The 26,562-nt window shown below is 39.6% G+C and overlaps 1 protein-coding gene across 1 annotated transcript in view; it reads right to left on the reverse strand.

Moving 5' to 3' along the window:
* Window positions 1-12,099: 12,099 nt before the first annotated feature.
* The window catches only part of nnt (nicotinamide nucleotide transhydrogenase), a 36,541-nt gene continuing 22,078 nt past the window's right edge, over window positions 12,100-26,562 (reverse strand). The window contains exons 16-22 of the mRNA XM_026174011.2: window positions 24,695-24,855; window positions 22,309-22,488; window positions 21,914-22,073; window positions 18,408-18,489; window positions 16,668-16,786; window positions 15,827-15,942; window positions 12,100-14,440 (exon numbers count right to left, since the gene is read on the reverse strand). Coding sequence (XP_026029796.2) covers window positions 14,297-14,440; window positions 15,827-15,942; window positions 16,668-16,786; window positions 18,408-18,489; window positions 21,914-22,073; window positions 22,309-22,488; window positions 24,695-24,855 — 962 coding nt within the window. The 3' untranslated portion in view covers window positions 12,100-14,296. The remainder of the gene's footprint in view (window positions 14,441-15,826; window positions 15,943-16,667; window positions 16,787-18,407; window positions 18,490-21,913; window positions 22,074-22,308; window positions 22,489-24,694; window positions 24,856-26,562) is intronic.

Below are 26,562 nucleotides of genomic sequence, written 5' to 3' on the forward strand. Positions count from 1 at the left end.
TCAGCAGTTCTGCCCTCAAGTGATAATACTGCAGTTTTCACCAGAAGTGCAGGAAAATCAGTGTCAATATGAAGCAATAATAGCTCAAAACTAGTCAGAATAAGGTTTTTGGCAGTTTCCCAAGCCACATACTCAACTCTGCTACTCAACCTACAAATGCATTTTCATTACAAATGTGGCAGCATGCAAGTGTAAAATTAGAAGGCTTATAGTATAAGAGTTTAAGATTACCAGGATTGCCAAGAAGCATTGCTCCAACAAAACAATAATCAGCCAAATACATATTGTCTTGCTTTTTGTGCTGAACATTTAACAGAAGTTTTATCTTAAGATGATTTGGTCAGATAAAAAGAGGATGTTGTTGCATTTTAGTTGCCATTATTTGAAATTATGTGTAACACCAATATGAGCTAAAAATACCAGCAAGCCAACACACGGGGTCTCTTCCTTGCTAACATAGAGGTTTCATCAGATATCCACTCAGACTGGGATGATCAAACATTTCATGTGAGCCACTGATCACTGAATAGACCACCATACAGCTGGAGAGCATTCAAAGAGAGTCTGGAAGGTAGGCAAGTAAAGTATGCTGGCTGCTTCTGTTTCTCTCTCACCCAACTAACTGAGCAGACATGCAAATAAACCACATAGGGGACTCAGGTGTTTTTGGCTTTGTAGTCTTAAAAAGGAGACAGAAAGTGACTGCGAAAAAAACGAGACGGGGAGGGAAAAGATACAATGTTTTCCTTTTTCTGCCTCGGCTGTGAAACCCCATCTAGCTTTCGTTCCCTCTTCCATTGTGTCAGCCTCTCTTGTGTGCATTGCTGATGAGGCCCTTTGACACTGAAGAGGTTACCCGACTCCCATTGAAGAGGTTTTTCCTCTCAAACATGTGCACACTTACATGCACACATCCACAGTGTTCTTTTCTTTAGTCTTCCTCCACACAAGCCTTTGTCTCAACTTATTCCTTTATTCTTTGTTCCAAGTCTTTTAGTCACCTCTTTGCACTCACCAACAAAGCTAAGCTGAAGCCGATACCAAGAAGAAGTGTCAGAAGACACATCACTGTCAAGAGGGGGTAAAGGTGAGGAAGTAGAGGGGGTGTACAGAGGAAGATATCCTCTTTTTAGGTCCCAGTTATCTGTTCTTTTTCTCCAGTCTTACTTGTTGTATCTATCTCTCTAACAAACCACCAATGAAAGCTTGAGACCTCCCAAACACTCAACTTATTTTTTTCTTTCATTTCTTGGAACATCTCATAATGAAAACTCTAAAATTCCCCTTCTGGTGAAAGCCATCTTAGATGACAGACACCTTTTTGGAAAAAAAACATTAGTGACATGTTAAATCAATAACCACAATATACAACAAGACATTTAAGTGCACATAAGAATAAGAATGATCATGATAGTAATTCATGCATACATGGAATTCCTTACAACAAAATGATAAAAATCTTGCTTCAATTATGCCAGAAAGTGGAAAACATGAAAACCATGTTTTATATTATGAGATGGGACGGGATTGTTCAGAAACAGGCTTAAGGGCCTCATTATGACAGGAATTTCTGGAACAAGTATCTACAGAGGCTTTTAAGCCAATTACAGCTCAAACCTTGATTTGTATATTGTCTTTCTCCTGATGATTACACATCTGCCACTCTGATTTTTCTGCAGCTACAGCTACAACTGATTTTATTACCACTGTCTTATGACTCAGATCGCAGACAAACTGCTATACATCAAAGATGCATTAACAAAAGTGTTAGTAATAGAGCCAGTTTTAATAGTAGTACTACTAATTGTGGTAATAACCATTAACTTTCTGGAAGAACGATTCAAACAGTAACAATGGTTCAGACATTAATGATTGATTTTGTTTTAACAATTAAGCAATGCTTTATAATCAAGTTCTATGTTTGTTTCCAGAAAAGGTCTCAATTTTCATTGAAAATTGAGAAAGAGAGACTTAAAACCCCTTGAAAACTGAACTTCTGGGAACTATTTTACTTCAGGGTGCACTGTTCTGGATTGGTGAGGCAAATTTAAAAGATTTCTATTGCCAAATCCATGTACATTTGTATTATTGTAGTAAATAAAATTGAATAGATTAATAAAGCTGAAGATTTGAATTAATCAACAGGCAGCTAAAAGCCCCAAAATGACCTTGAAGCAGACATGAAGTAAACTGTCTTCTTCTTTGCCACACAGCGCAATGTGATAATGATGTCAAGTGTCAAAGAAAACATCTACAAGACACTTATATGTGAATAGTTTCTGTACACCTTCCTGTGCAGCTGGGGTGGGGAACTCTTGGCCTCGAGGGCCGGTGTCCTGCAGGTTTTAGATCTCACCCTGGGTCAACACACTTGAATCAAATGATTAGTTCATTAGCAGCCTCTGGAGAACTTCAAGACATGTTGAGGAGGTAATTTAGCCATTAAAATCAGCTGTGTTGGATCAAGGACACATCTAAAACCTGCAGGACACCGGCCCTCGAGGCCAAGAGTTCCCCACCCCAGCTGCACAGAAAGGTGTACAGAAACTATTCACATATAAGTGTCTTGTAGATGTCTTCTTTGACACTTTAAGAAGACAGTTTACTTCATGTCTGCTTCAAGGTCATTTTGGGGCTTTTTGCTGCCTGTAGATTAATCTGTAGATTACCCCTGCTGTACAGTCTGTTGCAAGATCAGAGGTGTATTGCAACTGATGGCTGGAACTCTAGTGTAAAGAAAATATTTTTATAAACAGGTATAAATCCTAGATCTGAGTGGTTGTGCTTTGCTTTGGTGTCAGATCAGTAAAAACTCAAAGACAGATGAGATGGGCTGTTTCAAAAATGAATAAAACAGAGAAGACTGACTAAAGCAGCATTCACTAAATCTCTCACACACAAGCCTCCACATACCTTCGCAGAGGCAGATCACCTCATTGCAATGCGATGTTTCCCCAGGACATCTTGGGTCCTAGCCTTGTTGTGGGCATCATCTTGACATGAACCACCCATGTGAATATTGCCACCAAGCAAGAGCAAGAGAGAGTTTGTGCTGGGTTGAGTCTTGTGTATGCAGAGTTGAAAAGAAAATTAAAAGTACCCCTATATTTTACGCTGTTGTGAAAACCTTCACATCACTCAAGCTTATTGTATTGAGTTAGCTAGCTAGCTAACCATGCAGTAAAGCCTGTGCAAAATTGTTGACTTGTTCTTCAACCCAAAATGTCAAATGACTGTGAGGCAGGATAGTTAAGTACAATAAATGCATAAGTAGATTTTAAAAATTGAAGAAAAGGAGGAATGTGCTAAATAAAATGTCGCTCAGCTAGGGCCTGTACTAGGATGCGTTTAGCATAAACATAACTTACTATTTTGCTCACGGTTTTTGCCAATCTAGCTTTGATCATATTTACATAAGTGGACATGGCAGCAGAGTGGTTGTCAGTATTTGTAGGACAAAAGGACCCAATTGAGGGGACACCAAAGCAGGCAAAATAACTCACAAGCTTGTTGGTAAAAAAAAAAAAAAAGGTTGAGTCCATGGGACACAACAACAAAGAAACGCCAACAATGACAAACGAGAGACAAAGGCAACCTGGGGCTCTATATACATACATGATGTAATCAAGGAAAATGGAAACATCAGTTTAACAAGATGCAGCTGAAACTAATTTAGACTAAAACAAAGGAAGTTGAACCAACAGCAAGACTCAAGAGACAAATTACAAACAAAATAAACAGGAAGTAACTAAATGGAGAATCAGTTAAAAAAGAATGGGGATGCAAGAATAAGCTGAAAATAATTAGTCAAATATTAAACCCCAACAACCGAATATAAAATCACAACTATATTTATTAGTACACTTTTTAGTAACAGTCTTATTATTCAGACAATGAAAAATATGACTTCAATCAATTATAAGTGCATTTTATTAACTTAGTGTGTTTCAGAGAGTCTATCATAATCCAGATGTTTTAGTCAAGCAAGAACTGTCACAACTGATAGCAACAAGTCATATTTGTTCCTGATGGGTGTTACACTCTGCCAGGGCTGCTCTTTGTCCCCAATTCTATTCATAATGTTTATGGACAGACTTTCTAGGTTCAGTCAAAACAATTAGTGTGTCAGTGATCTTAAGATTGTGTATCTGCTTTTTGTAGTTTATGTGGCTTCATTTAACGATGACCTCCGGGTTACACTGGGACAGTTTGTAGCCAAGTGTGAAGTAGCTGGAATGAGAATTAGCACCTCGAAGTCTGAGGCCATGGCTCTCTGCTGGAAAAGGGTGGAGTGACCACTCTGGGTTGGGAATGTGTTGTTGTTCCAAGGGGAAAAGTTCAAGTATCTCAGGGTCTTGTTCACAAGCGAGGGGAGAAGAGAACACATGATTGGCACATAGAGTACTCCTGTCGATTTAGCGGCTGATCTTTCCACCCTGACTTATGCTCTGGGTAATGACCAAAAGAATGAGATCGCAGACACAAACGCCAGAAAAAAGTTTTCTTTGAAGAGTGCCTGGGCTCTCCTTTAAAGATAGGTGAGGAGCTTGTAGCTTGGAGGGAATCAGAGTAGAGCCAGTACTTTTCCACATGAAAAGCAGACAATTGAGGTGGTTCAGAGATGTGATCAGGATGCCTTCTGGGTGAGGTGTTTCAGGCATGCTTAGAGAACAGGCCCCAAGGTAGACCCAGGACACATTGAAGAGATTATGTCTCTTGGTTGGTCTGCGAGCAGTTTAGTGTCCCCCCCGGAAGAACTGGAGTAGGTGGCAGAAGAGAGAAAAGTCTGCAGTAAAAAAAATGGATAGTTGGATAAATATCGTGGTGAAAAATACCAAAGTTGCATAGCAGACATACTTTCAAGGATTTCCAACTCAGTGAGGCTACCTCAGCAAAGCTTTTTTTTTCAGTAAATTCCTGCTTAATTTGCAAAGGTTGGGTTTCCTTCACCATTCACTGTAAATACAATTTGTTTCTTTTTGAATTTCTTTTTTGCTCCTGCAACTCTCCACTAGCCACAAGACCATAACAAACTGAAGCTAAGCGGTCTGGGAAGATGTTTCAATAAACAATTTGTTTCTCTGAACTCTGTGATGCTTTAATGGCTCATATGCACACACATACAGATGCACAGACCAGAGGTGGGACCAAGTCATTGTTTTGCAAGTCTCAAGTAAGTCTCAAGTCTTTATCCTCAAGTCTCAAGTCAAGTCTCAAGTAATGTCAGGCAAGTCAGAGTCGAGTCTCAAGTCACTGGTGTAAAAGTCCGAGTCAAGTCACAAGTCTGAAATTTTGAATTTCAAGTCCTTTCGAGTCTTTAAAAAAAAAAAACGAAAAAAGAATGTTGCAGTTATGCTAAATGTAAATATTAGACCATGTAATTTTAAAATCTGTGTTTTTCTCAACACATGACAAAATAGTGAACTTAGAAAATATACACAAATTGTGAAATTGCACCTCTTTAAAATGCAGCTCAATTAAACTTAGCTCCAAGAATAATTTTCACCGACAGTTCTGAGATAAGCTGCATGTTATTCTTGGATGCGGTTGTAGGACTGGCTTTAAAATCGCATGACAAAAATATCATATACATTAAAAAAAACTGCATCACCAACGTAGCCTGGAAAACATTTGCTAGTTAGATGAAGTCAGCTATCTCATCTTAGCATATTTATATGCATATTTATAATCATACGGTTCTTGGAGTGAGTGCATACACTCATGAAGTTTAGTAACTTCAGGTCACTGCAACAAGCCCAGGTACAGTTTACCGACGGATGGGTACAGGACCTTGAAATGCACCGTGTAGAACGAAAGACCATCGTACGTATCATAAGTTTACCAGTCTCACAAATTGTCGTCATAAATACACATTCATTAACCGTTTATTAATAGGACCTTTGAGCTCAACGGTAATTAATTAGTAGTGGAAATAATTTCTGGTAGCGTTACAGAAATGTAGCAGTGACAACAATATTGTATGCTGTAATCGTACTGGGCAATTAGTGATACAAAAAACCTGTTTTATCCTGTGAATAAAAGTATATGTTTTTGTCAATGTACCATAATAACAGAAGCGAAACGCAATATTGTGTCAGGACAATTTACTATTTATGCACAATAAACAAAGGAGCATAGCGCGACAATTTCTGTTCAGCGTCAGACTTGCTTGTAACCTATATCACCAATTACGTTAAGAAAATGACGCATTAACTACTAAAAAACACTGACCTTCGTGTAAATGCTTGGAGCAGACTAACCTGTGAGCTGGAGTGTTCTGGGACGTTATATTTGATCTTTGAATGGCTGCAATCCAGACCATCCGTCGCGTCTTTGTTACTTCGGAAACATGGCTTGAACAATTTCTCTTCAACGACGTAATCCGATAACAACCGATCTCTTTACCCGTCGGCTTCCCGTGGCTGTCATGCGACCGGCTATTGCAGTTAATAATACAACAGCTTCTTGACTTGACATTTTTGTGTTTCTTTTTATCGCTGTGTGACTGATTTTAATTGAAAGCCTGCGTGCGCTACTACCGCTTGCCACGAGTTCCCAGAATCCTTTGCGGTTCTACCCGTGAATGACGTCACATTTTCAATCTCTATATAATATGCATGTTAAATTTTATATTTTGGGTAAAATATCAAGTCTTTTCAAGTAAACCGGTTCAAGTCCAATTCAAGTCCCAAGTCATTGGTGTAAAAGTCCAAGTCAAGTCACAAGTCTTAGAACATTTTTTCAAGTCAAGTCTAAAGTCATAAAATTAATGACTCGAGTCTGACTCGAGTCCAAGTCATGTGACTCGAGTCCACACCTCTGGCACAGACACACACAAAGAGACACACACACACACCAATCTAAATGAATACTGTCGTACTTATGAGAAAATCCCCTCTTTCTTTGCCACTACAGTAACCAGTTCGAACCTCTTTTCACTCCCACCTTATTTTCCTCTTCTCTCATCCCTCCATCCCAACCTCTCAACAATTTACATCCAGAAGTTGAGAAGCAGCTGGACAATAAAAGCAGCTTAAAAGGACACACTCCCACAGTGTTTATGTTAACCAGCCCTGAACAGCAATCAAACTGAAGAGTAAAGAGGCCAGTTGTTTTGGTCGCTAGCCAGATTTGTGCGTGTAGATCCATCTCTGGCTGCCACAGTCAAAGCGACTTTAGGACATTCTGGGGCAGACACGGCGTATGTTTGTGTAAGTTCATGAGGCGATGTATCCAAGAGGCCTGGGTTTGGGGGCTTTTAAAACACAGCTCAATAGCGCAGTTTCTCCAAACAAGCTGTTAGGACGATCAGATTAGACATTAGAAGAGGGAACATGCCCAAGATCAAGGATGAAAGAGCTTCCTCTGGTACATCTTACCAGCAACTGATGACACGTTATCATTTCTATCTGTAAATATAAGAAGACTGGTGCTGCATAGTGTAGCATTGTGCACCTCCTTTTTGATTTAGCTTACAGCCTGTACTGGACAGATAGTGGCTTATCTCATTTGAAAATAAAAATAAAAGCTTCTGAAGAATATATTTTATGAAACCTTTTTTTAATTCTACAAGGACACCTTAGCGAGAGAGGGCCACTTAAAGTGTAAGGCGTGCTAAGATGGTAGATAACTTTGTCTTTCATCTACTATATCTACTGTTTTTGTTTTGTTTTGTCTGTTTGAATTTACAAGCAACCATTCACTTCACAATGCCTTGTTTTTGCTCTAACACACACACACACACACACACACACACACACACACACACACACACACACACACACACACACACACACACACACACACACACACACACACACACACGCTTTCTTTGGCTGCAAACTCTTCTTAGACCATCAAGACGTGGCCAACCAAATGTGTCACACAGGTACATCTTAGGCCCCTGAAGGTTCTTATCTAAATCAGACATTATGGGGTCAGCATGCCTAGCAACCACCTAGCAACGTGCTAAAATAACCTGATTTTAGCCTTTATGCACCTAAAACATGACAGCATCCTATTGTTTTAATTTAATGAAAAAGAACATCACATTTACAGACACAAACATTTGAAATTACATAATCTAAAAGGACTTGAGCATGGACATGTATGAGTAGCTTTAATTTAATGTTGGATTTTTCCCATTGACATTTTTAATTAGTTTGCTCTATTTTTGGAGTTTCTTTTTCGGTACATTTATTGCGGTGCTGTTGGAGTTTATTCATCTATAGGATAACAGTGGTAGAAACTACCACTTGAAGTGTTAATAAAAGCTTTAACACAATTAGCTTTGTGTCAAAGCTTTCAAAGGTAGTTGTATGTGAGCTCATTTTTTTCTCCTGTAGCAAAGCTGTAATATTAACGAGCCAGTTAGAACATATTGCTCTGATTTGGGATTCCAGTTAAAAATGTTTAATAATTCTGTCTGTGGTGAGCTTAGGGTGTGGACAAGTGACACATTTGTCCTTATTTGCACATCAGTAGATTACCACATTGCGAGACATGTCAAACACACTTTCTGGAAAGGTTTCATGACACAGCCCAACTTTATGCTGGAGGACCCATCCACATAACCCTTCAGTCACACAGTTACATTTACATGCCTTTCAACAAGATTGCCTCATTTACTCAAGAGAATATCTGTCTATTGCACAGAGGAAAGTAAACACACAGACACACACGCCAACTCAGATCTGTGTGCAGCATAAGCTTCCTTTTCACTGCGAGAACTTTTGTCGGGCATGAGGCAGTCTGCCTTTCGTTTCCATTGTGCAGTAAGATCAGCCAGATTCACCACGTGATATAATCAATTCACTTTGAATGTGATGCCAGAAGATTGTAAGTTATGTGACTATCGATATACCCCATGATTTAAAGAAGTTTTTGAAATAAAAACTAGACTTTATAAAAATGAGAACTAACTGAAACCATATTTTCCAGCTAGTTCAAATAAAGATAAACACGGGAGATGTTGTTAGTCGTAGTTTTTGTCACTTGGGTCAAACAACCTGCCTCAAGAGACATGGATATACTTATTTACAAGCATGTATACACAATCAGTCTAATCTATATGCATTCATAATTATATACAGACAATTCAGTACTTACACTACATTTGGCTCATGGAGCATCTTGTTTTCTTGAGACTCAGGATGTTTGACTGTGAGTCAGCCGCTTTCAAAAGTGCTATGTGATTGTGGTATCCATCTGAAATCATGCCTCTGATAAATATTCTTCATATTATAGCAATGAAAAAGGCTTAAACTGAAACTAATAAACATTAAACTGAAATACAAACAAAAGTACAAAGCTATAATTTTATTCATAAAATTGGGGGCAGAGGGGGCTGTGGCTCAGGAAGTAATCTCCAGTCTGCATGTTGAAGTATCCTTGGGCAACCCTGAGTTGCCCCTGATGTATCCATCAGAGTGTTAGATAAGGTGGAAACATGCGCTCGTATGAATACATATGTAATGAATGAGCGTTGGACTAAAAAAAACAAGATAAAACAATGAGTGTTGAGGGACAAGCTTTATGATGACTGCTTTTATCTAATTTTATTTTCATCTCAGCTGCATGCCATATTTTAAATGTTTTTGAGATTCACATTGTGATACTTCTACTTATCTGCGATTTCTCTCAGATAAAAGATTAAAAAGTATTCTCTCATCAAAACACACTCCTGTCATAAATAATTAAATACCTTCCACATCAAATCGCATGCAAGGCCAAGAAAAACAAATTAAGCAAATTGTCTGTGTGTGTGAGTGTTTTTTTCCAAGGAGAGCAGACTATCCCTGCTGGGAGGAAGGATGGAGGTTTATTGTGTCTGGAACATGCTGCGCTCTGAGTAAATACTGGCAGCGTGTCCCTACTTCAGCTGATGAGACTGTCACCTCTGCAGTGATCTTCCCTCTCTCACACACTCTCACACACGCACACCTTTACAATGACCTGAAGTCCTTCTGATGCGTGTTGCAGACATATGAAAAATACTTTCTATTTGCATTCAAGAAGAAAACAAACAAACAAACATAAACATGCAGGAATTCCCTGACAGTGATTTCCAAACCTGTTCTTTTATAATTATCACAGCAGTTAGCCTGTGCTCTGGGAGTGACAGCTCTCCTTAGATCTCCTCAAGCATGCAACCAGATAACAGCCTGTCTGAGTGGCACTTGTTACAGGATGAAACCACCCTCATCATGCACACATGCAATCCCCATGTCCATCTATCTACAGTTTAATCAACTCAATCTATGTGGGTACCACTCCCCTTCTAAGTGCCTCTAGTTTACTCTTTGCTGATGAATAGCAATCAAGTGCCGCTTGTAGGTGAAAATATCACACAGCCTGATATTTACATTTCAGTCATTGTAAAAACCCTCATCACAGACTCATGCAATCCCATTCTGCAAAAGAGGGACACCTTGAAGTTAGAGTTAAAGTGGCTTTCCTACCCATTGTGCTCATCTTCTACCCGCTGCCATTCAGAGAACCAGGACTGTTCTTTGTTTATACCTTAATTTTTAAAGGAAAACAACAATTTGAATCATGTTTGTGGCCGGAGTTACGTCACTTCCCAGCTGTATTTCAGTGTCTTATTTTTATGGCTGTCTTCCTTTTAGTATCATCACGAAATGTATCATATCTTATCGTGAACTCTACCATCTTATCATCTGAAGCGATCAGTGCGCTGCCTTAAGCATGTATTTGTCTTTATAGTTTCCTTTCATGCTTTAAAAATCAAAGCAAAAATGCTGCTAAATTTTTCATGCTGTTTTTATTATCTATAACACAAAAATGTTAGTCATGTTTTTCAGCAATACTTTATAAATAAATGAATAAATACAAAGGAAACCCTTTCACTGCTTTGAGCTGTTTGCTAATGTGCAGCATTCAGATGTGTGTTAACACAATGCTAAGTTGGAAAGATATCTTCAGTGATCTTAGAGAAGAAAATGCTGCTGCCCATCAATCTGGGAAGGTTTATAAGGCCAATCCCAAACAATTTGACAGCCATCAGTCTACGATGAGAAATATTATCCACAAACATTCAAGACAGCTGCTGATCTTCCCAGAAGACATCCGAACAGGATAAGACTTCTAAGTAAATGTCCAAACAAATTTGGACGGATGAGACCGAACTGAATACATTTGGTGAAAAACGAAGCATATCAGCACAAACATCTCATACAATCTGTGAAGCACAGGGGTGACGATTTGGGGACCCTGACACTTTGCTATCAATTGGGCAATTTGCAATTTGTTCACGCAGTCCTGCCACAGGATTCTAGAGTCAGATGTGAGGCCATCTGTCCAACAACCAAATCTTGGTCACACAGGGTCACACTACAGATTCCAAGCACAGCAGCAAATCTACAACAGAAAGGCTGAAAAACAAAAAAACAAGGTGTTACAAAAACCCAGTGAAGGTTGAAATGCTCTGATGGGGCCTTAAGAGAGTTGCACATTATTTAATGTTAATGCAAGAGTGATAAAAATCTCTCACATTGTTGATTACTTCAATTTTTATTCTAAAGGTGGTTCTAACAGCTACCGAATCATCACATGTACTTAGTTCTGCACAGGACTTTTATCTAGTCAAGAGAAAACAGATTAAAAAACAAAAAACAAGAGCATGCATTGAATAATATGTCACCCAACAGAAGTTTGAACTTTTCCAAGATGACATATTTGTTTACTCTAATTACACTCTGAGCTTCAAAATGCAGCGTTTCCTTGTTTTGTTCACAAATGGAATATCAAAGGCGATGTAATCTCATGAACATGTGCTGTAAGTGTAAAAGTGATAACAGCATGGTGAGCTGGAGTAACAGAATCTAAAACTAAATCTAAAACAATGGCTGTGTGTGGATAAAACTCCTTCCTCCAGCTTGTGATCCTTCATTTAGTTAATTGCTGCAAGTATTTTAGTTTTCAACTCTGCCATAGAAGATTGGGCTGGTACCATTAGCCTCACAGCTGTGGCGGACCTCAGGGAAATCCTTGCAGATCAGCATGTTTACTTTAAGGGAATTCAACTGCACCTTTCACCTTTAAGTGTACGTCAGGGAAGAAATTACGCTTTCAGGAAACTTGTGTAAATACAGATTTATTAGGGATGAAAATGTTCCATGACAAACAAAAGAGGGGAAAAAACAAGTTCACAGTACATTTCATCAGTTCGTCTCCATAACATGGTGCACTGAAACGTTGTACAACTTTAAAAGCTCATTGTTGCCCTGCCTCTTTACAAAAATACTTTCCTTAAAAAGAAGAAGAAACACAACAGGCATAAGGGGGGAGGGATACTAGCAGAATTATCAAGATTTTCCATCACTTTTAATTTGCTCGATATCAGACAAAGAATGCATTTCCTTGTGGAAGCTAAGACGTGAGAATGATAGGCCCTCATGAGCACTAGTGACATGTGCAGCTCTACACTTGCACAATGAAGCAAACATGCTGGCAGCAAACTGAGGTCAGGTGGTTAAAAAAAATGCAACATAAACACAAAACAGAAGGCTATTGGTCCTGTGTTTGGTTGGAATTTGTCTGTCCTGATCCTGTGCTTGATTATGTAATAGGTGACTGGTCAGGTGAAGGTCCCGTGGAAAGGTATTGGCCATTTCATGGAGAGGTAGGACAGTTGTCAACATATCAGGTCCCAGGATGATACTATAACAACTAATGCATACAGTACTTGTAGATTACAAAGTGATGAAGACTGCTCACATATTAGTTCAAATTACGCCACAATATACATTCTTGCCAATTGATCTGCTGCAGCAGTGCAACCGCAGCAGAAAATAAATGGAGCACATTCAAACGTGACTCAGTTGTGACACAATAGGTAGAAAGTGGAAGCTGCCATCTTTTTTCGGTCTGTGATCTACTCAAGTGTTTTTTCATAACGCAAATCTTTCCGAATTCGAGGGGCCATTTGGCACTTTTTTTGTGTTTTGGACTTTAATAAAAGAAAGGAAGAAATAAAGATTTTAGAAGTACTTCATGATAACGGACACCTCATATCTGCTGGATCGTGGCAACAATTTTAATTAAATAACTGCTTAGTTGCTTAGGCTCGACGCAACAAGGCCGACTGACATATGGCCCTACTTTACAAACCTTCATTTCACCGCAGAGCAATAATGAGGGCACGCATTGGAGTGGATGAGCCACATTCACTTAAAAGGAGAAAAACTAAACCTTCTTTACCATTAAGGCCAGCAGGATAGCATTTAGTGTACTGTAATATCTGAACCACACAGAAAGAAGAAACACATCTGGCTCAAACACATCATAAAAATCCAGTCGGCTATCAGAGTGTTTGTAAGAGTGAGACGGGCTTCACTAGCGTTCTGCACAGCTGTGGTGGCACACATAACGTTCAGATCCTTTTGGTTTATTGCATTGCTCATCTGACGGAAGAAGTCTGAATGGATTTTTTCTCAGCTGTTTTCTTGATGGAAGGTCACGAGATACACTCAAGTGAAAAGAGAAAAAGCAAAACAGCACTAAATACAGACATTTTCTAAAATAATTATTAGACCAAATACAAAAAAAATCTCCCAATACAGTATAAAACTGGAACTGAAATGTTGCACTATTCTGCCTTTTTCCCTTTTACTTGTACAGGGGAGAAAAAGAGCAGATCTATCAAAGGGAACACATGACTAAAACAAAACCAAATTGGGGGGAAAAAGGGGCGAGGAATCTTTACAGGGTGGTAAAATGTTAGCGCTTAAGTCTGTCATACCTCCTCTTGTGATTCACCATCATATTTTTTAAATTCCAATCAAAGTCTAATATTTCTTTTAGCTATTGGCTATTTTCTAAAACACCTTAACAGTGAAATGCATCATCTCTAACATCTTATCTACATTTGTGGCTGTTTTACATTAATATACGTCTCTGTAATGAAGATGACTCGCTGTCAGCTGCTCCCCTTATTAAACAGAAGACATGCAGAAAGTTGACAAACCCTTTCTTCAAGATCTAGAAATAAAAGAGTTGTGCATTACCTCATTAGGAAATGATAAATCTACATCATCTGCATTATTCAGCTCTGATTGCAAAAGCAAATTTGCTTTTATTTATAGATCACAGAAAGGGTTTGCAGAAAAGCTTTTACCCTATTAATCATCTTTGTTCACTTGGCTGCGTTACAAATTGGACAAAGATGAACTGAATGCTGGAATACTTTTGGAAAAACTAAGCCTTATTGTTGTCGTCCTTTCTCTCTCCATGTGTGTGCTCTCAGCGGAGGTGCCTGGTTGAGGCAGGGGGCACATTACTGGGACTCGCGGACCTTGGCTTGTAGGGCATCGCAAGTCTTCTTAGCATCGCCTAACAACATTGCAGTGTTGGGTTTGTAGAAGATGGGGTTGTCAACAGCTGCGTAACCCACACCCAGGGAGCGTTTCATCACAATCACCTATGGAAGGAGACAAATTCACACAGGCTGGTAAGCTTCTGATTGGACAACAAACAGATGACAAAACAGAAGAAAAAGTTTATAAGGACCATCTGCAAAAAGTGTTTTCCTCATCTTCTCCATTCAATCCCTCCATTAACAATGGTTGAGGCACTGCCGCACGACTTATAGCGCATAAATCTGCACCATGCCACGTGCATGGATCAAAATGGTAAAGGTTCAACTTGAATTTCTTGGAACGTCACAGTGAATCAAATCTGGCAACTAGGGAAGGAGGATCAAAAAACTTCTCATCTAACCATTAGAGATTAAAGTTGCTTTCTGTGTGATGCAATCTTTTTCAGGGTAAATCTACGGCACTATGGCTCTGGACTCAAAGGATTGTAGCTCCAATTAACACAGAATTATGGATGCTTGAATCTCTGAAATATTTGAATCCCCAATCTCTGACAGCAGATTTGGACGTCTGCAGAAAGCAAACTTTTGCAGGCAGGGGGATGATATTTTATTTACAGCCTCTCATATACAAGGAACATAATATCGTTTAAAACAGTCCAAATTAGGAGAATGGTTTGACAGATATTCAAGCTTATGGAAACAAAACAACAAACAAAACACATTTTCATTCAACTTCACTCTCATATTTCTCAGGTGTCAAATCCAAAATAATCTAAGGAAACTGAAATTTCTGTTGATACTGATATTTAAAAGTGGTGATGGTGTTCTCTCGTATTTTCCGACCACTATGGATTTTATGACAAAGAAAAAAATTGGAGGACTAAGCTGAAGTAGTTGTCTAGACAATGAAATTTCAAAATGGTCCATTAAACGAAATGTTCGTTGAAAAACGCTAAAAACACTCCAACTTTTACCCTTAGTTTCTTAGTAGGCAATTCCTAGTAAGAATGAGTCTCTGAGTCAAAGCCAAAGATTATTTAAATTATAAAAGTGGTGTGTGATGAAAGTGTAATTGAGCACTTAAAAAATAGTGATTTAAAATCTGTATGTGTGTCGCTGCATGTGCGGTTAGGTAGAATGTCCTGTTTTATTTCCTGTGTGGAAACTAGTGGGAGCACTGTATAAATCACAGATCTCTGATCAGTGCCAGTGGGATGCTCCAAATGTTGATATTCCACACGGACACAGTCTCAGTAATGAGATCAGGATGGGACTGCACCTGGAACTGCAACAGTCTGTAAGAGCCTGGGTTTATATGTCTATACATGTGTGTTTTTGTCTTCTTTAGGTTTGTGTGCGTCTTTAAATGAAGCAGGTCTGCAGGTGCAGACAGTCGAACTGTTGTAAACACTTCCATTTGTTCCTCTTCGTGTTTTTGTGCTTCAGGATAAATCTTATTATCACTCATGCATGCGCCAGATTTCTCACCTGCTTCGCCTTCCAGACTTCCAGCACGGGCATACCAGCGATGATGGAGTTGGGGTCTTCTTGGGCCGCTGAGTTAACTGTGTCATTGGCGCCAATCACCAGGACCAGGTCAGTTTCTGATAGGATGTACGAACACATCTCCATTATTTCACATCAATTTATTTATTTTTAGGTAAAATACCAAACACTTTACCCACTCATTTTTGTTTGTTCATTTAATACTGAAACATGGGACTATTATGCTCTGGGGATGCTTTAATGTGCCTGGAACTGTGAATCTCATCAGTGTGGAAGGAATCTGTGGGATAAACTGGAGGTCAAGACCCATTCCTGAAGATCATCACGTTTAAAGGCGTTTGAGAGAGTCACTAAATAAAAATGGGCTGGAATTGCTCAGAAGACATTTGTGAGACTTGTTAAAAATGAAAACAAGCGATTGCAGGCTGTTACCAGCCAAAAAGGACACACAGCTGACCAACAGCTAATAATACTTTTAGCCCTGGTAGTTTTTATGAAATAACTTTGTTTCTGTGTTCAAACTAAAACTAATGTAAGCATCCAAAATAAAACTGGGATGCTTAGAAAGCTGTGTTAAAAATTCCTTGCTCTGTTGTAACAGCACGTGGGCAATACTTTTGGTTTTCATGAGAGGGCCAATAATTCTGTTCTCACCTATGTAAGGCCTTTGAAGGTTTTCCAATAGAAGTCAAACTATCCTTTTAACCCTACATTCGTAAATATAAATGGGTCTGATTGTAAACTCTGTAAAAAGGCAGCAGCATTTATGGATGAATTAATGACAATGTACAGATTTTAAATGACAGAAATAACTAGTTCTCACCAGGGAAATCCTCATTGATCTCCTCCATTTCCAGGACAATGTCATACGGGACACCAGCTTCAGCCAACAGCACATTTAGCTGACCAGGCATGCGGCCAGCAACCGGGTGAATACCAAACCTGAGGGTGAAAAAAAATGCATTAAAATGAATACTTCAAATCAGTCCCACCTACTACAAACTTAGTTCGTAGTTCTTCTTGACTGCCATCAACTTCCTTAAATCAAAGAGAATTGGACAAATGGAGTTGATGAGTGTGATTACAGTCTGGTTCCACACAAACACACCTACTGCACTCCCCCACCAGTGTTATTTGTTGAGTGTGTTTCTGGGCATACACAGCTCTCAAACTCAATTAGCCATGTAATGTAATCATGGTAGGAAATTAGCACCAGCCACTGAATACTGGTGGCTGGTTCTCCTTTTCTGAAACCTTCCAATCACTTTGGCCACTATTTGGAGGTTTGATCTTTTATTTTTGTTTGATGAGCTTCGGCGGATACAGACAGCAGATGGCCCGCTGATTCTGGGGTGAATTAGCAAGTCAGTTTATGCCTTTTGTGTATTTCGATACGGTCTGCATGCACAGGACGACAGTGGGGAACACAGTAGTTTTGGTCTGGATGAGCAGAAGTTGTGGCCAAGTGTTATATTGCTAGTACCCTGTAAAAAGGAGGAGGCTGGATGAAAAAGACAAGCGGAAGAGGTGACAAAAGCAGGTACAAAGAGTAAGAAAATAAGTGACAAAAAAAGAGTTTTAATAATACAGAACAAAGTTTAAAAAAATGAAAGAAAGAGATCAGAGTGAAGGAGGTTTTTTCTGTTTTTCTCTGACCACCCACTTTCCTCTAATCAAGTACAAATGCTCTAAGCAATAGCAGCTGCAAGAGCCACGATCAAACGACAGAGGCAGGACAATTACACATGCTTCCACTGTACCTTGTCCTTCGCATCCTCTCTTTCGCATTTCCTTTTTTACCACACACACATGCCCACTACGTCTTGTTGCCCTTGTCAGTCTCCGCTTGTTGGTCATGTCCTTCGTAGTATAACTTTTACATTATGTATCGATATACCCAAACAGCTTCCAGTGCAGCTACCATTTTTAGATGGCTCATTTGAAGTCCAAATCTGACCACTTACACTCACCACCACACACGCACGCACTGCCCGTTATGTGATATCACCACAGACCTTAAACTTGTGCACAGCGAACATCGGCTTTAGCTCGAAACGGACCCAAATTTCCCGTAGAGGATCATCACTGGGACTGAGCCTCCAGCAGCTTTCGGTTAAAAAGTTCTTCGTTTCCAATGCCAAAGGCAGCACATCAGGTGAGGAGTTAGACCAGGTGGTGTCTGAAGAAACTGGACTGTGGTGTGTGTCATCATGTGGTGGCACAGAGTGCACTCAAAACAAAGGAGGGTTTTGCTACAAATATAATTTTCGCTCATTTGATTTGCCTCAATGGAACTTCCAAAAATGGAAATCACTTAGAAGGATGGGACATTTTGATTTTGATGCACTAAAGGAGGTTCGGTGCCTCTCACTGAGGCACAAGTGAAAAGTAGATCTAAAAGTAGCAGCCATGTTGAAAATGACCTAGAGATGCTCAAGATTTACAACCCATAAAAATCCTGTTCATAAACAAAATTGATGGTATATTTTGTTGTCGTTTGGCAGCAGTTTATTTTGACAAATTAAATCTACTTTTAAAAAAGTCAACTTTATCATTCCTTTACCTGACACTCTTGCCCGCCTCTTTGAGCATCTTCACCAAGTCCGCAATGGGGTACTGGGCCTTTGCAGCACAGAGACCGTAACCTGAAATAGATTTCAAAGCAGTAACAGACAACAAAAATTAGATGATTATATATACCCAGCACAAACAAACCCTTTACATTTAGCCAAAACATATTTGTGGTTACAGCTATATAGCTTACAGAAAGCACATGCAGGAAAGGAGCGTAGCTAGAGTGAGGCAGCCAACACAGCGCCTGAATGTTTATTTGTAAAATCCCTTTCATCTCACTCAGTCTCTGTGACTGAAACAATCTTCTAATCTTCAAATCTAATTTCTGCAGTCTAATTACGCTGCTTTAATGACTCACCAATAATATAAATATTTTGAAAATGAACTGAATGACCAAAGAGTAAAAACAGAGTATTTTTTAACCCACTTTATTTCCTTGTAATATCCTGCTTTTGTCATTTTAAGATTTCTTACATAAATTCATGTTGACATTTAATGTCAATGTAGCATAAAACTCAATACACAGAGTACTTCTGCCTCCCAGCCTTGGATTTATCTCATGTTTGATAATAATTCTGGAGTATGCTACTTGATTTTTTCTTTTCTTTTTCTTTTTTTAAACTCACGCTGTTGCTCACACACACAAACACATGTCAAACGGTCCGGTGATGTTTACTAACCTTGTCACAACAACCAGTCAAAAACTTTCATGTTACAGCACACCAATCAAAATGACAGTTCTACTGAAGACAAACAGAGACCCCACCCCCCAAAAAATCTCCAGAAAATTGGTTGACCCACTGCCACCCAGCTCAAAAATGAAAAATGTAGCGCTTTTCACTTCTCTGCCTCCCTCTGTCAAAATTACTGTATCCCTCTGCGCTTCCAAAATTCTCAGTGGAGCTTCTCGTATAAGAACAACAAGTGGACCCAGGCCATGAAGACACGAGCCGGATGAATGCCAAGAATGCACCGTGTTTATCGGGGCAGTGTCTTAATCATTTCCACAGATGTCAGGCAAACTGACTGTGACAGCTTCAATTTAGAGGGAATTGGTGAAATGAAAACAAGGGCACTGACTGAAAGAGAAACAACACCAAACTACTGCTGCCTCACACAGCTCAACAAACCATGCATTTGGCTGATGTGAGTTATGCAGGCATAGCCATAAAAAATATTACTTCTATACTCTGGCTATTGTCATGTTTTAGCAATTAAATTTCCGATTGTTCTGCACATTTTAATGTACTGGGTTCTGTACAGCGACATATGAAGCGTTGTCTCCAGTGGAAACAGTCTGGCTGTATAAGTTTTACATTTACCTGTCATCACAGGTGACAAATGGCACATGTGCAGTGAAAAGGCCTTAAAACTGTAAAACTACAGAGTTGAAAACAAATCTAAGATTAAGAATGTTTGAATGTTTAACACTAAGTGGAATTTTAGAAGCTTGCTGACATCCAGACTTTGCAACAAAGTCTGGATAGCTGATTGATGTTGTTTAAAACGGCCAATTATTCAACAGATTGTTTTATAATTTGTTTTAATGGATTTCAGTTCCCAGGACTGGGATCTTATTCACAAGTGATAGGAACATGGAGCACATGGAGTTGGACCGGCAGATCGGCGACAGTTTTAGCAGTAATTTCGGAGATGTAACAGAGTGTCACAGTGAAGAGAGAGTCAAGCCAAAAGGCAAAGCTTTCATTTAACAATCGATCTACGTCCCAACCCTCACCCATGATCATGAGATCTTTGTAATGACCAGAACACAAGCAGCCGAAATGCATTTCCCCCACTGGGTGGTTAGAATCAGCCTTAAAGAGAGAGTAAGGAGCCAAGACATCTGGATGTCACAGTGCCTCCAATTGGAGATTTTCTGGGCATGACAAACTTGAAGAAGATCCCAAAGTAGTACCAGAATTCACTGGTGAGATTATATTATCATATGGCCTGAGTAGAGTTTGAGATGGAGAACTGTGAGAGGGAGAAGAACATCTGGAATACCCTTGACTCACCTCGCCTGCTTTCAAGGTGAGTCAACTTCAGATAAGCGAACGATAATGATTTTAATCATCGTATTTGCGCTGGAATCTTTTCAAGTAGACTGATTCCTAATTATTCCTGATTGCTACTTATTAAAAGCTCATATTGTCCAGCATGTGTCTCTACTAGCTGGAAGCTGCCCAAAATGCCTGGTTTCAGCCAGTTTTTTCTACTCTTGAGTCTGTATGATGTCAAAGAGAGGAGATATCCTCCATATGATAATTTCAAGCACACATCTCTGGCCATTAACACAGAAGCCCCACCCACCTGTTGTTCAAACCTTCTGTTTCTGAGGGGAAGCCAATCAGAAGAAAGCTGGTTTAAACAAGACAGCAATGAATGACCCGAGAAGCTGGTCCAAGTACAAGATAAATGATTATTACTCTGAAATGTAAATCATTCAAAACCTTTCAAAATATGGAGCAGGAAATAAGTAATAACAGACCAACTGAAGACATGTCTGGTATTTTATTATTCATCCTGTCTTGGTGTTGATTTGTTTGTGAAACATTTTTGAGAAAAGGCTAAGAAAATATATCTGTTTTTGGGGGGCTGGTTTTGGTTTTAGCTGTCAGGCGTGTTCCTGTTCATCTGCCATTATTCCCAGAAAAGAAGCGGGGGTGGGATGGTTTAACCTAAATTGGATGCCACTCTCTCCATGGATCACCTCTTTTTCACTTGACCACGTGACCACTTTAATTTGCAATTCTTGTAAATTGCAGCGGTTTCCTCTGAAGACTTCATTTTTGTATACAGGCACTCAGCGCTGTGACTGGAATCACCAGTTTGCAGATTAGATGCCTTTGGTCTGTGTTTACATGTACCCACGTGAGCGAAACAACCCTTTGGAACTGCGAATGGTTAACAACAGTCTAGACGAGGGGACCGAAATGTCAGTGGGCCACACAATAATGAGTTTAGAGCAGCAGCTCCAAGGACAATCGTTATAGTCCAGGTGGGAGGTTCAGGCACATATCTAGACAAATATTGAAAACACGTGAAACAAAGAAAATCATATAGCTGGAACAAAGACTGGAACCCACTCTTTAACCCTGAAAAAGGAACTAGAAGCCAATTTGGAGTGTGGTATTTGAATTGTCAACAAAAAAACCAACATAGCCTCATTCCATCTAATTTCCCCCTTTGACCTTGCATACATAAGCTGCACTGCAGAATGTCTATTTACGAGCACTGACGACCACACAGAAACCTAACAGCGGGTTTACGTGTGTGTGCATGTGCTTTTGTGTGTGTTCGTGCACGTGCGCTCCACCAGCACTTGTCAATTAACCCAGCAAAATGATGTAACACGGGTTAACAAAAGGTTAAATAAACAGAACACACTGTGCTAATGATGGCAAAAAAGAGACTGGCAAAGTCAAAGTACTGTATTTTTCCACTCACATAAAATCCTCAGTGTGAGTATAGGGTTGTGTGTGTATGTCTTACCTGGAGTGATGATTATGTTTTGGGCCTCTTTAATCATCTCGACAGTCTGATCCACATTGACTTCTGTGTGTGTCCCTGTGATCTCCATGGGCTTTCCTGTGCCGGTGGAAGATGTGCCGTAGCCTCCCAAGATCACATTAGCCAGTGAGCGATTCATGGCCTAGAGGAGGGGGGGAAATTAAGATACTTTCTTTCATATTTACTTTACACTAAACGCTGTTGTCTAAAACAAAACATGGCAATGAATTTCACACATTTGTGACCGGAATATTTAGAAAAGCCACTCCACAGTCTTGCTATAATGGAAAAGTTAAGAGTCCCTCCTGGTGGACAGATAAGGAAAAACCACATTAAACTATCTGCTACATGAGATGCTGAGTCTGTGCTCCACTCACCACACACATAATATATGACAAAATGGCTCCAGATGACCCGATGAGAGCTCCGACGATGGTCAGCAGGTTGTTGTTGAGAAGGAAGCCCTCGGCACACAGGGCCCAGCCTGAGTAACTGTTGAGTACGGTGATTACCACCGGCATGTCAGCACCTCCAATAGCTGCTGTCAGTGTTACACCCTGGAAGAAAGGAGTAGGAAATGTGTGGTTAAACCCACTCCTGTGATCATCTTAAGTATTCGTTAGAGCAGCAAAATTGAGAGCAGCTATGAGCTCAACTGACAGACACGTTTGCTGACGTTGTCGAATGATATTGGCCGCGATTTTTGCATATATGTTGTCCAGTATGTGCCAATATTAGAACTTTGTGCTGCGAACATACAGCAGCGCAGCAGCGGAGTTCTTAAATCATCACTGCAAATTCCTCCAACACAATCAGGAGTTGAGTAGCTAAAACTGGCACAAAGGCCCCTGACGTTTCTTGTCTATATCAGATATTATGAAGCCAGTGCAGCAGCTCCATAATGTAGTGGTTTACACATTTACCTAACAAACAAAACATCTCGGGTTTGACTCTGGGAGGAGACACAAATCCCTTTGGGACTGCATTAAGAAGAGCATCTGGTATAAAAAACCAAAAAAAACCCAGAACAGATATGGACCCACCCACCGAGGTGACAAAGTAGCAGCTGAAAGTAGCTTTAATGCGTTGCTCAGCAACCACATACCAACAGGCTACAATGACCCATTTGTGGTGTGTATACACCTGTAACACCTTGAAAAAAAGCATTGTGTCATTTTAATTCCAGGGCAATGATATCTAATTTCTAACCACAAAACTTTCATTATGCATGACATATTATGACATCATAAGCCGCCACCGAACAACAGACCAAACAATCCTGTAGCGTGTGTGAGTGCCAAAACTTGGGCTCTGTCGTGTCAACTCTACACTTAGTCCTCACTCTGAGTGTATAGAGCCGAGCCCTGCACATTCCTGCTCCGTGATACTGCACATGAACTTGGTGCTTTATTGAAACAGAGCAGAGCAGGATCCAGTGTGACTTTTACAGTTTATACAGAGATTGGTACACAATGAAAACATCTCTGTCCTTCCTCAGCAGTGTGCACACAGAGCAAGACTAATGTTTCTTTCTTTTACTTCCCTTGGTAGGTGCTAATCCATAAAATCCGACTGTCAAAATACAACTAATAATTTGTTAGGTTAATGTCTGAATGTTACAATGTTAGGATTAAGGTTAAGTAATGTAATATATGCAATAGTCGCACTCTAGTGTTGAGACACTCACATTCAAACAAAACCTTACAAACTTTTAAATATACTAGAATGAAACTCCTGTCCACTTAGTGTTTTGTAATAATTAAATAAACAACATTTTATTTTCAAAGGATAAAAACATCATCCTAGTTTTAGACATATTTTTCACAATCAAATTTTTCTTGTCCTCCATTCCCGCTATCATCTGAACAGCTTTCGTTTAATAAGAGCCAACTGTAGTTACGAAAGCCTCAGCAGGATCCAGAAGTGTTAAGAAACGCACACATGTACAGTAGATGATGCATTATACTGTATTTGAACGACTGATTAGAGGACAGAAATATAAAACAGACTGTGAAATGATATCCATCAACCTTCTCCAGGGACATGCTAATGTTTTTAGGGGGATTGGCACGTGTAAAAACTGAAACTCCAACACGCGGCTGTGCATAAAATTTCTTCCGTTTTTAACATGTACTGCCTGGCTTCACTTAATGTATAAAGTACTCAGCATCAGTAAATGAAACTTTGAAGGCCTAAAGACTCTCTAAAGAGAACAATTATCACTTTCCTTTATTATTTACACTGTAAAACGCTTCTCTATAGATCCTAAGTCTAACTTCATAGAATATAACTATTGCTAATTGTAAATCTAAAGACTGTCAGTAAAAAATAGATTTAAAAGTAGGTGGGGTTGTTGTTTATTGTTATTGTTCACTGTCACATGCTTAACATTTGACACTGCTATGGAGAAATGCCTGCATTGAAGATGTCTGTCTCTGATTTCTACAGAATTTCAAACGTTAAGCTTAACGACAGTGGAGAATATTAACCCAGCAGTTTGGCCACTGCCAACTCTCTGCTCCATTCTGAATTTCTGGGCAGCTACTGTTTCCTGTGCAAAAAGCCTCCTGACATTTATGAGCAAATCCCTTCGTTTTGTCTCTTTTCTACACCTCTCTGGCATCATTTCTCTTGACTTCTTTATGCCCTTTCACCACTCGTGAAAATTTTTACCATCATGTCCAGTCTGTCGGTATGAAATAACTTCTCAATCTGTGATTTTTAAGAGCGAAAAAACAGACTTCATACATAAACACAGCATACCATGACAGCAGAGAGAGCAGACACTGATCCGAGACAGGTGATGCCTGTGGTGTAACTTGGATCCAGCATGTAGGGAATCATCCCACCGACACTTGCTGCCATAAGAGTGGCATTCAGGGCGTGACGACCGGGGAGCATCAGAGGAGCGCTGTTCAACATACCTGCATGTGGAGAAAAGTGGTGAGAACAAAAAAAAAAAATCTGTTAGGTGTACACTCAAACTCCTAGCAGTAGCTTTTTTTTGTATGTGTGACATTTATCATTTTAGATTTCTTCCTTCGCAACCACCACTTGAGACTTGTCATTAACTGAATGCCATGTAGATGCATAATTTGTCCTTATGAAACACTTTCAGTCAACATGGAAATTACAGTGTGATTACAAGGACTGGAGCCAGCACATGAACCTGATGAACTGGGCTTCTTTTTTAACGCTTCACAGCTAGCAGCGGTGACACGAAGCAGCAGACTTCCTTATGTGGATAAACACAGTATGATCAAGCTGGCAGCAAAGTGTGCATATGTGTGTCTGTGCATATAGTCGATGCAGGTTAGAGTTAAGTTTGTTAATCAATAAAGATAACATTTTTTTTCTTTGATCATTTTTCACCTCCAAATGTCAAAAAATAATTGCAGGTCAGTTAACTGGTCATGTTTAGGAAAAACAATCGCAAATAAAACTTTACCATACATATGAAATATAATAATAATAATAATAATAATAATAATAGATTGCATTTATATAGCACTTTTCGGGGCCCTCAAAGCGCTTTACAATTCCACTATTCATTCACTCTCACATTCACACACTGGTGGAGGCAGCTACAGTTGTAGCCACAGCTGCCCTGGGGCAGACTGACAGAAGCGAGGGAGGTAGGTGAAGTGTCTTGCCCAAGGACACAACGACCGAGACTGTCTGAGCCGGGGCTCAAACCGGCAACCTTCCGATTACAAGACGAACTGCCAACTCGATCGTGGCTCAATCATCTCAATTATAACAAAAACAAGAAGTGAGTTAAACGAATTGCAGTATTCAGACAGGAACTAGAAACTAAAGATGGATGGAGCTGCCGTGATGGCACCTGGTCTCAACAGTAACGCTTTGGACTTTTATAGTCAGAAGGTACCTGAAGAAAACAGTTCCAAGTTCTCTTATCTAGCAAGTATGGTTAGTAAGTTGCAATGCACACATGTCTGCTTATCTGAAACAACACAGCAATAACAAAATACAAGAATTCACTCACTGAAGCTAAAACACAAACTTCCTAGATGGTCTGTACCACACTGTAATCCACATCACTTGTTCCTACCAAACAGCAAAAGCATGGCTGAGAAGTCTAGTTCAGTAAATCTGAGTAGCAGGTGTGAAACCTAGCTTCAAGCTATCTGCATCTACACTCTGTGTTGGCACATCTGCCAAAGAAACCACATCCCTAACTTTTGGCCTTAACAGTATCTAAACGGATTCACTCAGTACAAAGTTGTTATGAAGCGGGAAACTATCCATAATGGACCAAACTGTTGTAAGCTGGGCATTTTAACATGGAAGTCTCTGGAGACTGAGGTGGTTTAGGAGCAGCCTCAAGTGGCCAGTAAGAGAACTGTACTTTTTGGCACTTCCATACCAGCTTCATTTTTCAGGCATTGAGGTTGCCACCCATAATTAAGACTTCTTATTAACTTAAACAAGGAGTTTACTTTTGCTTATATAGTGTTTATGCTAAGCAAACCTCAATGACTCCCAGCTCCAGTTGAAGAATTAATGCAGAGACTCGAGATTGGCAGTGATCTTCTAATCTGGCTCTTGGAAAGAAAGTAAAGAAAGAGCACATCTGAGCTTAAAAAATATTTTTCTAAAAAGAGCTTTGC

The sequence above is a fragment of the Astatotilapia calliptera genome, chromosome 7 (genome assembly GCF_964374335.1).
Source record: "Astatotilapia calliptera chromosome 7, fAstCal68.1, whole genome shotgun sequence".
Taxonomy (NCBI): domain Eukaryota; kingdom Metazoa; phylum Chordata; class Actinopteri; order Cichliformes; family Cichlidae; genus Astatotilapia; species Astatotilapia calliptera.